This window comes from Tamandua tetradactyla, chromosome 14 (genome assembly GCF_023851605.1).
Source record: "Tamandua tetradactyla isolate mTamTet1 chromosome 14, mTamTet1.pri, whole genome shotgun sequence".
Lineage (NCBI taxonomy): Eukaryota > Metazoa > Chordata > Mammalia > Pilosa > Myrmecophagidae > Tamandua > Tamandua tetradactyla.
Window position 1 is genome coordinate 52,851,055 of NC_135340.1, and position 13,453 is coordinate 52,864,507.

The following is a 13,453-nucleotide window of genomic DNA, read 5'->3' on the forward strand; positions in this document are numbered from 1 at the left end:
AAAAGGAAAGGCTGAGAAACTGTCACAGCCAAGAGGAGCCCAAGGAGGCAGGACTATTAAATGTAATGTGGTATCCTGGATGGAATCGATCCTGGAACAGAAAAAAAGGATGTTAAGTAAAAAACTAAGGAAATAGTAATAAAATGTAGACTTTATTAATAAAGTACCAGTGTTGGTTCATTAATTGGAACAAATATAAGATGTTAATAGTAGGGGAAACTGAGTGAGGTTTATCAGACATCTCTGTATTATACTTGAGATTTTTCCATAAATTTAGAATTGTTCTAAAATACAAAGTTCAGTTTAAAAAAAAAATCCATTTAAAAGAAATTACTTGAACCAAATGGTTTATCCAGTGAAATCTTCAAATTTTTAGGGGACAGAAAACTCCGTATTATATAAACTGTTGAAAGCATAGAAATAAATGAACACTCTCATTTATTATACAAAGTTAACACAGTCTAACAAAGCAGACCCACACATATACTCTACCCCCACATCCACCCCAACACCACACACATTAATTTACACATGTACACACATACACACACAACTAATCGCACTTATAAATACCGATTCAAAAATTCTGAATAACCTTAATCATATCCGGCAATAAGTTAAAAGAATAATTCTCCAGAGCAAAGAAGGATTAAACCAAGAATAAAAGATCGATTTAGTATGTGAAATCTATTAATTTTGAAATAATAAATAAGTTGTCAAGAAAGAAAAACTTCATGATAATTAAACAGATAATGAAATGCAAAATAAATATTGCTATGCATTCAATAAATTTCTGAATAGGAAAAAGCATTGAAAAGAATGTAAAATTAACATCATTTCCAGGTACTATGTCCATAGACTTACAAGACCCAACGCAATCAATTAAAGATCATTAGAATTAGTAAGCTAATTTTGTTAAATGTCCAAACAGAAAATAAATTATAAACATGCAAAAAGTCATTAGCTTTTCTCTATAGCATTAATAATTCACTAAAAGATATGATGAAATGAACACCAATAAATGTAGTAATCATAAAAAGGCATACATATCCTAAGATACATATATATATATCTTATATTTCCCTGTGAATGTGGACTAGTAGTCATTGGAATAGTAACCAGCTCAATTTACTAAGCATTTACTATAAGCTTTAGGGGAAGCCAGCTGCCATGTTGTAAGGACACTCAGGTATCTTTTGGAGAGGTTTATGTAGCAAAGAACTATAATTTCTAACCAAAAGTCAACAACGATTTGAGGCCTGCCAATTTACAATGATTGTGGAGGAAAATAATGATATGAGGGAAACAAGATGACAGGACTAAGAGCTATTTAAATAGTCTAAAAGAGACATGGCGAAGGCTGGAATCAAACCATTATAATAGGGATGAAACAGAGGTCATATATAGAAAAGGCACAACAAATAATTTGAGGAACTGTTTAAAATGATGAAAGGAAAAGAAATTCAGAAAAGATTTTGGTATGTTTGTACATCTAGGTTTAAGGTTCAAATCTAAATAGATCTGGCACTAAGTATTTTAACTAAATGCTGCCACCTACTGGACATTTACAAGCACATGTGTGCTTTCCTGGTAACAAAAAGTTACACAATAATACAAAGGTGTTCGTGAACACACGTGATCATACATGTAAAAATACAGTTATAGAGGGAAACAGGAAGAAAGACTTCCGTTTTAATAATATGTCTCGCAGAAAAATTTTACTTAGAAATTTATACCTAAATATAGGTCTAATCGAAATATATATTTCTTACTTTCATAATAGTTTTAATTAAGAGGGGTAGTGAGTAACATGAAGAAGAAACTAATTTCACAGTGACACAGATAAAAGCAGTTTTACACTGCCTTACAATAAGTGGCTGTATTGTAATGAAAGGAATATATTTTAAATCAGAGCTATAAGGTTAAATGAACTCTTGCATTTCTACTCATTTCTTTCACAAATGCAGTAAAATACCTTGTTAATAATACCTTTCTTAAGCTAAAGATTCTAAAAATTTCCTCTTGCTAATCCTTTATTTACTTATTGATTATGAAGAAGTCTGTAGTTTCTCTAAATTGATGGAATTTAATTTATATCATTAGACATTATATCGCTCATGTAAAGCAGATTTCAGCTGTAATTTATTTTTTCTTCATCGATACTTGTAGAGTACCAAAATAAAACATATCTTCAAATTTCATATATGTATTGCAAGATGTTTTCATGTAAGTATTAATGTATAATAGATCTATATATTAAATTGAGATTTATTATTTCCATTTTTCTAAACTTAGAAAAAAATTGTAGCTGCTATTTTAGATTGAAAAAAGATATAATGTAGCCAAAAGTAAATGTAACTCCTTATTTTTTACGATTTTTAAAAATTAGATGTGTGGCAATAAAGGACTGCTAAACGCATACTTATGATGTAAACAGTCACCAGGAAATTTCACTAAGGAATTAGCTTTTTCTATTAAAAGTCATCTTACTTTTCTTTTTCAAGTCAAAAGTAAGCTAGGACACCCAGTAGTAAGAGCAAAGAGCAATCAGCATGTGGTTCATCTAACAGGATCTTTTATTCTCATTTCCTTTTACAGTGACCCTTACTTTTGCATCTAATTTGCTTTGCACACAATAAACATTGCTGATACATATTAATAACCAAGGATTTGAAATCTAAACATTGAAACTTTTACATATAATGTGTAAAGCAACAATTCTCTCTGAAAACAACTTTTAAGCCCCTTAAAACTCCAGCTTTCAGCCAAGTTCAATTAATTCCAATGTTAGAAAAACAGAACTAATCTAACATTACTGTGTTGACAGTTATGTGACTCCAGAACGCAATTGTGAACTGTATAGGTTTAAGATAAATATACACGTCACAAGCTTTAAAAATTAAACATTTGCTATATCTGACTTGATTTTTAAGAAAGGACAAGTGAAAACAAATGTATTTCCCTCCTGGGCCAAAATTTCAGTTGGTACTGAACTACTGAACTCTATGACTGAAAAAGTGAATGTTAAAATATGCCCCAAATTTGCAAAGTCTCCTTGGGAAACTGGAGAGAAAGGAGGAAATATTAATATTAATATTCTCACTAGCAGTGGGGACAATCAATTCAATAGGCTGACCTTGGGGGGTGACTCTATGAAACATTCCTGCAAAAGAGAAGCTAACCCTGCTTGTGATTATGCCTAAAAGTCACCAGAGCCTCTTTTGTTGCTCAAATGTGGCCTCTCTCTTGGCCAACTCAGCAGATGTACTCACTGTCCTCCCCTTCTGTGGAACATGACTATCAGAGGTACAAATCTCCCTGGCAACGTGGGTTATGACTCCCAGGTATAAGCCAGGACCTGGGATCATGGGATTGAGAAAGTATTCTTGAACAAAAAGGGGAAGAGAGAAATGAGACAAATAAAAATTTCAGTGGCTGAGAGATTTCAGAGTCAAGAGGTGATCCTGGAGTTTATTCTTATGCATTATGCAGATATCTTTTTTAATTTATGGTGTATTAGAATGGCTAGAGGGAAATACCTAAAACTACTGAACTAATATTCTAGAAACCCTGATTCTTGAAGATGATGCATTTACAATGTGACTGTGTGATTGTGAAAACCTTGTGTCTGATGTACCCTTTATGCAAGGTATGGACAGATGAGTAAAAAAATGAGAACAAAAAAATAAATAATGGGGGGATAAGAGATTTAAAAAATTGGGTAGACTGTAATACTAGTGGTCAATGAGAGGGAAGGGTAAGGGCTATGGGATGTATGGGTTTTTTCTTTTGTCTTCGTATTTCTTTTTCTGGACTGATGCAGATGTTCTAAAAACGATCATGATGAATACAAAATTATGTGATAATATTGTTAGCCACCAATTATATACTTTAGATGGACTGTATATGTGAAAATATCTAAATAAAATTTTTTTTTAAAAAAAGTAAGCTTTGTGCCTACCTATGATTATGCCTAAGAGTTTGTATTAGTCAGGGTTCTCCAGAAAAACAGAAACAACAGGAGGTATCTTTAAATATAAGCTTTATAAAGGTGTCTCACACAACTGTAGGGATGCAAGAGTCCAAAATCCATAGGGCAGGCTATGAGGCTGGCAACTCTGATGAAGGGTCTAGATACACTTCACAGGACAGGCTCACTGGCTGAAGAAGCAATGAAAATTCTCTTTTCCCTCTTAAAAGTCTTCAATTGATTGGATCAAATCAGTTGGATTCTCTCATTTGTGGGAGACACACCCTTAGTTGATCATAGATTGGTCACAGATGCAATCAACTAACTGATGATTTACTAAGCCAGCCTAATGTTTTATCAATCAGCCATGAAAAATCCTTACAGTAATGGTTAGGCCACTGCTTGCCTGACCAGATAACTGGGCACCATCACCTGGCCAAGTTGATACATGAACCCAGCCATCACAGAGTTGCTTCTAGGAAATCTCTTTTGTTGCTCAGATATGACCTCTCTCTCTCTCTTTCTACATTCAACTCTGCAAGGAAAATCATTACCTTCCCCCACACATGGAACATGACCCTCAGGTATGAAAGTCTCCCTGACAACATGGGACATGATTTCCATGGAAGAGGCTGGCCCTGGTACCATGGGATCCATAATACCTTCCAGACCAAAAGGGGGAAAAGAAATGTAACAAAATATGGAACCAGTCACTGACAGAGATCAAATAGAGTAGAGAGGCTATTCTGGAGTCTACTTTCATACAAGCTTCAGCTAGATATTGGTAATTGCCATGGTTTACCAAACCCCAAACAACATTACTTCTGTTAACCCTAAAGAACACCTAGGACTCTGAGACTCTACAAAAGTTTACTTTCCAGAAACCCATAACCTCCACAGGGTTCCTAGGGTAGATAAGTCCTGAAATCCAGAGAGGCCAGCCTTTCCAAGAGCATCAACTAATTCCATCCTCATATTCTATATTGTTGACACCCCTTTTCAACATGAAAAAAATTAGAATGGACATAGCCTAAAAATCCCTATAGACTTGGAGAATATTCAAAGGAGAAAAAAGAGCTATAATAGAGAATGATAGGATTTAGCAAATGATTTAGATTTAACTGCTGAATTACTATATTGATATTTCTTTTAGTCTCCCGTGTTTTGGAGCAGCTAGAAGGAAAAATCTGAAATTGTGGAATGGTAACCCATATCAAACTTTGAAATCTGTTCTGTAACTACTTGCTAAAATGTACTTTGAAAATTACTGCTTTTTTAACAATAAAAAAGTTTTTAAAAAGATGCCCCAGGATCCCTGTCCAGAGGGCCTATCTCATACTGCATGCTCTAGAACCAACACAAGCATAGTCTTTTGGAAATGCCTCATCCATTACTGAAATCAACATTTAGCTCTGGTTTCTAAACTACAGATTCTGTGACATATAATATCCAGAATCACATTCCTGACACAGTCCATGTTTCTGGTTTGGAATAAGAGAGGATAGTCTCAATTCTACAAAGGTCTAGAATTACTGATAGATATAAAAGGAAATATAAGAAGTACTTTTCTAGACAGATTGCCTTCACACACTAGCGGTTAGACATTTTAGTTAGTAAAAAAAAAAAGCAATTCATGAGCTATAGGCGTAGAGGTGTTTTATAAATAATAGTATACTTGCCCGAATAAAATTTATCACAGAGATAATAACTGATTGAACAAACCAATTTTTTTTTTTTTTTTAACATGGGCAGGCACCAGGAATCGAACCCGGGTCCTCGGGCATGGCAGGCATGAGCTGAGCCACAGTGGCCTGCCCCAGTTTTTTTTACTTCTGCAGAATAAGAAATACCACCAAATTAAAGAAAAATGATAACCTAGGAAAAAACACTTTGGGTATATAAGAGAGACAAAGATTTAAGATCTCCAATACATAAAGGAAACCTTCAAATCTTTTTTTTTTTTTTTACATGGGCAGGCACCAGGAATCAAACCTGGGTCTCCGGCAGGCAAGAACTTTGCCTGCTGGGCCACTGTGGCCCAGCTCAAGTGAGATTTTTAAAAAAATACATCTTCTTTTGTAAAAGATCATAAAATAATATGAATAGATAATTCACAAAATCGTTAATAAACTGAATAATAAATATTACATTTACCTTATAGGTAATCTATCATCACATACCTTGTCATGCCATTTTAAAATAAGCAATGCTTAAAAATAATTATAAAATCACTGATGTTGTGAGAATAGGAAAAGAATACTCAGCACAGTGTTGGTGAAAGTCTAAACTGGTAACCTTTCAAGAAGTCAGTATGAATAAGTCTTTAAAAAGTCTAGCCCCTTTGACTAAATTTCTCTTCTAGGAATTTACTTGAAGGTAATAATGTAATAATTGTCTAAAGATACACATTATGGTTTTATAAATGATTGAAAACTTGGCTAAGAAAATCATCTAAATGTTCAACAGTGGAGTCATAGTTAAACAAATTTTGATAATCCATGTAATGAATTATTATGCAGTCATTAAAAATAATGGCGAGGGCAGGCATGGTGGATCAGTGGCAGAACTCTTGCCTGCCAAGCCAGAGACCCAGGTTCTGTTCCCGGTGCTTCTGCCCATGCAAAAATAAGTAAATAAATAAAAAATAAAAATAATGGCAAGCAAAATGTTCCAGTTGGCATTGCTGTATAACAAACTAACCAGTGCTGAACAGTAATAATTATTGCTGAGTACAATAATTAGTGTTTGGTGGTCCCCTGGGGCTCAACCCCATGTAGGAAGGCATTTGTTAGGCTGGGGCTGGGGGTGGCTAGATACATCCTTCCTATGCTGCTGACCTCTGCTGCCCTCCCTTGGACAGCTGGGAGCCAAAGTTGAAATGAAAATGCAGTTGTTTGGCCCTCAAATTAAAAAATTAAAATTAAAATAATTGGTAGGTACAAGTTTGAGGTGAAATTGAATTATTGCATAGTCTTAATTATTTCCCCAAGATATTGATCAATTATAAGGGGAAAATAGTAACTTTATAGTGGAGAAACCAGCATACATTTGATCAAAGTTGACATTCCTAGTAATAAGATACCAGTGATATGACACACTGAGAAGGGCACAACATTTCTGAGGCATTCTTAACAAAAATGCATAGCCTCCATTTAAGCCTGAAGAAACATCAAATAAACCCAAATTAAGGGGCATTCTACAAAATAACTGACCAGCACGCTCCAAAAGTGTCAAGATCATGAAAGACCAGAAAAGCCTGAGAAACTATCACAGACTGTAGGAAGAAAAGGCCTGACAATAAATGCAACCTGGGATGCTGAGTTGGATCATGAAAAAGAAAAGTGGAAAACTGGTGAAATGTGAACAAAGTCTATAATCCAATTAATAGTATTATACCAGTGTTAATTTCTTACTTTTGATCATTGTACTATGGTTATGCAAGATGTTAGCATTGGGGGAATCTGGATTAAGGGTACATGGGAACTTTGTTTTATTTTTGCAACTTTTGTGTAAGTTTAAAATTATTTCAAAATAAAAAGTACAAAAAAAATGCAGTAGCACAAAACAATGACTATTTTCTTATGCTCATGATTCTGTGGGTCAAGAATTTAAACAAGACACAATAGGAACAATTTGTCTCTGCTCCCTCATGAATGGGATCTCAGATGAGCTGTCTCCATTTGCCTAGAGATGTCTGGAGCATCTCATCTGGCCCACACATCAAGCCTTGATTATTCTCTATGTAGTATTTGCTGCGGCTGAAATATCCAAAAGTTCCCCTTCATTCACATGCGCAATTAATTGGCTGGACTTAAAAGCAGAAGTATGAGAGAACAGGAAATAGGACAAGCCAGTAATAGATTTTCAGGAACGGGGCTGCACAGCCCAGATGAGACAGTTCCTGGGCAGTAAGGGGAATGACTGTATAAATTGGGTGCTCCGAGGCATCTGAGGAGAGAATGTAAAGGCAAAGACAAACCCTATTTCCCAATTTTTTGCTGCCCTAGTCCCCTCACTCCTAAGCAGATACAAACCCATGAAGACTCTGAAGCATACCTAAACTCAGGGCAGTGCCATGTCATCCTACCTAATTTGATCAAGTATTTCTCCACAAAAAGAGCTAAATTCACCAAGAATAGGGGAAAAAATAGGTTGGTAATTTTACTTTAATCCAAGTATTCCATGACTCTGGAATAAAAATAAAAATGAATGACATTTCACTTTTACTCACCAACAGTTTCTTCTGATGCAGCTGTCAAAGCCAAAAACTTTTTTGTATTTTCCATCTCCTCATTAGTTTGCAAAGCTTCACAATTTTGTGCAAACTAATAAAAGAGAAATGAGAATTTAAACAGGAACAGAAGGTAGCAGTAGCTATATTTTTATAGATTCTAACATGGTCCCAATAGTGTACATATAACCAAGAAGGCTCAGGCCATTTTTAATCTTTTAATTAGTAATTTTGTTAATGTTTCCTGTTTCAGCAACATCTGTCAGGTAGAGTTAAAGTATATGTGTCCATCATTATATGGTAATTATCTCGCTTAAAGCTTCTTAGTTTTGACTCAATATTTCTGTAACTAACGAGTAACCTAAAAGGTACACCATTAAATTGAAATTTCAGACATTTCAAGATTGACACTATATTTTATTATGTTTCCATTTATAATTCTTGTTTCACAGCAAGTAAAAATTTACTTTGACATTCAACAGGAATAAGTGATAGACTAACTTTTTCTGCTAAAGTTTGCACAAATTATTTCTACTAACAGCACTGCAATTTGGATGTTGTTTTCTTCCCATCCCAACGGCCTTCCTAGGAACCTTGTAAAATGTATTCTTAATTACTTCATTTTTAATTCATATAATTGCCTAGGAAAGTTTCTCTGAAATCCGTCAACTGATCGAGAAAGACTTTATCAAAAACAACTCAATCTGTTACTGCAGTGTTCCTTATCTTAGACGTACTATCCTTTGGAGGGCAAAGCTCAAGTATCAGCCAGGGTTAGTAGACCAAGTCAACGGCAATATCTGGTCAACTTCAACCCCTCAATACTGCAGAGAATAAGCGGTCCAAGAGGCCAAGGAAAGCTAATGGAGCACAAGAAATTTGTGGAGACAGAGCAAAACAGAGCATGGTCCCAGACCTCTAGCACTTTACAGCTTCCTAAAAAGATCTTAACCAATTCATGAAACAGTGAACTTCCTAGCTTGTTTGTCAAAAAGGCTTACACGGTTTTATTTTGCTGAACTGTTTCACATATGACATAAAGACCTCAAATAATAATGCTAACCAGGTGATTTAAATTTTTGTGCATTTGTCTATTTATTTATTTCCAAGTGCTAAGTGTTCTGAAGAAAAAGCAGACATACAAACTTGGATGGAAGTAGCTCCTAACCCCTGATGAAGGTCTCCAGCCCCCCACAATAAAAGAGGGCTACTGGGCCTGTCTGTGTGGAATGAATATGTCTCTGGAATGCCGCAGACCAACTCACTGTCTCCACCTCCAGAAAAATATTTCCCCTTTCCCGTACACACACATATACGTACCACTGCCACCACCTTGAAAATAAATCAATAAAGAAAATAATTTATAACCACCATCACAGCCCATGCTTTTCTTATTCATCTTAGAGGAAATTGTTTCTTACATGTCAGCATAAGGTTATATAATTCTTACCTTAAGTTCTTCCCACAGCTTTATTCTCATTTCTAGACCTTGCTTCTTAATTTCTTTTTCTCTATATTGTCTCTTCACCAATATTTTATCAAACCTCTTCATTTTCTGAACAGCATCCTGAAGCTGAGAATCTAATTCTTTTAATATGGGCTTATCTATATCATACAGAAAGTAGGAATGGGTTTGATATTTAGTAAAACCATAAAGGGTCTCAGAGACAAGCATCCCTCCACCACCTTCAACCACCTCCCCACAACTCTGTGGACCATGTTTTGAAAACTTCTGTTCTAATTCAATCTGACCAGAATTAATGTAGTAACCATGAAGAAACAAAGTTGTTTTTTTAAAGCTAAACGTTATTAGGGCAAGAAGAATTATCCCTAAAAAAAGGCTACATTTTATTGTATAATTTTAATCATTAAAAAATTAATTGATCATGTCTCAAAATGTAGAAATAATTCCTACTTGACTTATGTAAAATGACCACAATAACAATGTTATTAAATGGCATATTTTATTATTTTTCTAAGTGTATTTAATGTTCTCAATATGCTTCTAAATAAAAATTGGCGATTGCTTGCTTATAAAAAGTATGTCCCATTTGGGGGTTTATCATTCTACTTACCTGATTAAAAAAAAAAAAAAACACAGGTAATTCTAATAGTTTAAGTATAACATATGCAATTACCATTAGCCCATCACCCAGCGATTATCATACCTGAACACTCAGGGATTGTCTGATGTTGAACACGGTCAAGATCTTCATCTGATTCCTCTTTGGTCAATTTTATTTTCTCAGAGTAGTTTTCTCTTTTATCACCATTACAGTTTCTACTTTCCTCTGAATTACTGCTTTCTGAGTGGCCCTCTTTACCAGAATTCAACTTGATTGTAGTATCAACCTAAAAAGAATTTCCAAAGCAACTGTTTTCCCAAAACAAAACAATTTTTTTAAAAACTTTACATTTCTAGAATATTTGCGCATATCTGTACACTAACATTAAAGTATTTTAGAAATCTAAAGTTTTTGTTTAATTAAAAACAACTACACAAATCTAACAGCATTTGCATCAAAGAAAAATGCATCATTCTCCAGCATTGTACTCTATGTAAGCAGCAATAATGGAGACGCCTCAGGAAACAATTCTGAAAAGAACAGTTATCTGCCAGACTGGAAATGGGAGAATGAAAAGCCATCCTGGGCCCTGCTCCCTAAGCTTACACCTGGAAGGAGAGTCTAACTAAGGTCTAGAGCTGTGCTGTCCTGTACAGGAGTCACTAGCTATATGTGGCTACTGAACTGTGGAAACTTAATCTGAATTGAGATGTGCTTCTAGTGAGATTCTTCAAATCAAAGTCATGTACTTTGGTAATGCATTTCTTTTTATGCTATTCACAATTTCTCTACTTCATTTTATTTTCCCCTTACATTTTAGCAAACTTCATTTTGAAAACTCAGTTCAGCTGTGTTTTCCTAAGAGCGAACAAGAAAAGACTTGCACAGCTATTGGATCAGGAAAACACAGGGATCGTCAAGCTCTGAGGGTTACACATGGCAGCAAAAGACAAAACAGAAGTGAACACAGTCCAAGGAAGGGGCACTATCTCAAAGGAGAGAGAGCCAGCCACTTCAGAGAGGAGCATCTTTACCCCTCTCAATGGAGGGAAAGTTTGCTTTAGCCCTTCTGGGATAAGTCCCCGGAGAGTTTAATGTTCCTAGAGCACCAGATGCTCAACTCTCCATCACTGTGATTCCCAACCCTTGTGAACCTCCAGGGTAGAATATGAGAGGTCCTGAGAGCTAAAATTCCAGGGATATACAGCTCCACCAGTATCTCTGTTTGCATGAACTAGGAACTAAGCCCAGGGGAACTGAGCTGAAGCAGTGGTATAATAATAAATGGTCAGAGCTACTACCATTTACTGAGGAATTACTATTGGCTACATACTGTGCTAAGTACTTTATACACACTCATCCATTCCTCACCATGATGCTGTGGTGTATTTCTAACCTGACTTTACAGAGGAAAAAGCAGATATAGTACAGAATGAAACTAGTGGAAGCCCAACTTATAAATAGGCAAAACAATGCCTACTTCATGTAATCTCAGTGGTACTGAGGAGGACTCTCTGTTCAAAAACATATTCTGTCAAAAGTTGGGTAAAGATTGAAATTTCACAATATCTAGTAAATCCTTAATGCTACATGGTTCTGTGAAAATGCTGTAATTGCTGCAAGAAGTCACATGAACCTTGTCACTCATTTATATCTTGGCATAAATGAATTGAGCATATCTTTCCCTGAGAATGGGTTTTATATGGGGGAATACAGAATTAGCAACATACTGAGAAAACTTCAGAGTACATCAAGACCTTTAATGCATAGAATGATTCTTACTCCTAGAGTAAGCAGGAAACAATGATGCAAAAAGGCAAAACTGAGGAACTGAAAGCAAACCATGTCTACTTCACAACTCTGCCCATGGTTGCCCACCATCTTCCCAGCCTCTCTGCTCCTAACCCTCCTGCTCTTTCTACCCTGTGGCTCATATGAATGGTTTTTCTTTCTTCATTCTCAACCCCACATTCCCCCACACTTTTCATTGTTCCGTGTTCCTGACTCCATACCTCCATGCTAGTACCAAGAAAGAAGACCCTGTAAAATAAATACTCTTAGATTCCCTGCCTGAAATCCAAAGGATTTTTACATAAATTACAACTATTGGCTTCTCCAAGAAAAACATTCATAAATAACAAACCAAAATCTTAGAACAAATATATTGTCACTACAGAAATTTCATCATTTCATTTCATTTCATTTCAAAGCTTAAGCTTTGTGTGTGTGTGTGTGTGTACATATGTGTGTGCTGTATGGCTGAGGTCACATTTCATTCTTTTTCCATGTAAATATCCCATTATTGCAGCACCATTTGTTGAATTTTTGTTTGTTTGGGTGTTTGTTTGCTTGTTTGTTTGGTTTTTTTTGTTTGGGGGAAGTGCATGGGCAAAGCCTAAGCTTTTTAAGCTCACTTTTTGCCATGTAGAAATCTTTCATAAGAAATTAATAAGAGACAAACTTGAATAAAACTAACCAAAACACCAAGATTTATATATCCAGGCAATACATAAGGTTGTACAGAAACTGAATCATTTCAATTAGCAGTCAGTATACAGTACGTTGTAGATTTTTTCCCTAATATGAGGCAAACCTTACTGATTTACCATGACATTAAAGAACACAAATCACAACTTTGAAAAGGCTTTGCTTTTAATATACATATTAAAGTCCCTGTTGACTAAATAAATCCACTAGAGTTTGACCTGCAGCTTAGTGGGTTCAAATAAAAACTGACTTGAAGTGATTACTGTCATCATTCTTTTAAGTAAGACTGGAATGAAGTAATATTAATCTATGCATTAGAACACAGGAAGTGTCAGCGTTATGCAGTTGCTGTTTCAAAAATAAACATCCAAGAATATATAAGCAGTAGTAATCATTCTATGCAACTCCAAAATGTTTCAAGTCTCTATAGAGTATCCTAGTTACAAAAATATTAAAAATAAAGATGTCAGTCACTATGTTTTGAAATTCTGTTGGTGGGTAAAGTCAACATCCCTTTACAGCATGAAAAAGTGAAAACAGTCATTACCCAGAATCCCTGAAGATTGAGAGAATGATCAAACGATAGGCAGGAGGTGTAACCAAAAACTAGGATATAACAAATGATTGTCTACTGACTCATTATATAGCTATTTCTTCAAGTTTCTAGTATATTAGAACAGCTAGAAGGAAATGCCTGGA

General features: G+C 35.2%; 1 protein-coding gene across 4 annotated transcripts in view; it reads right to left on the minus strand.

Moving 5' to 3' along the window:
- The window catches only part of FSIP1 (fibrous sheath interacting protein 1), a 213,914-nt gene that overhangs the window by 171,295 nt on the left and 29,166 nt on the right, over positions 1-13,453 (minus strand). For all 4 annotated transcript variants that reach the window (XM_077127425.1, XM_077127427.1, XM_077127424.1 and 1 more), the window contains exons 3-5: positions 10,370-10,553; positions 9,652-9,806; positions 8,202-8,295 (exon numbers count right to left, since the gene is read on the minus strand). In XM_077127425.1, coding sequence (XP_076983540.1) covers positions 8,202-8,295; positions 9,652-9,806; positions 10,370-10,553 — 433 coding nt within the window. The remainder of the gene's footprint in view (positions 1-8,201; positions 8,296-9,651; positions 9,807-10,369; positions 10,554-13,453) is intronic.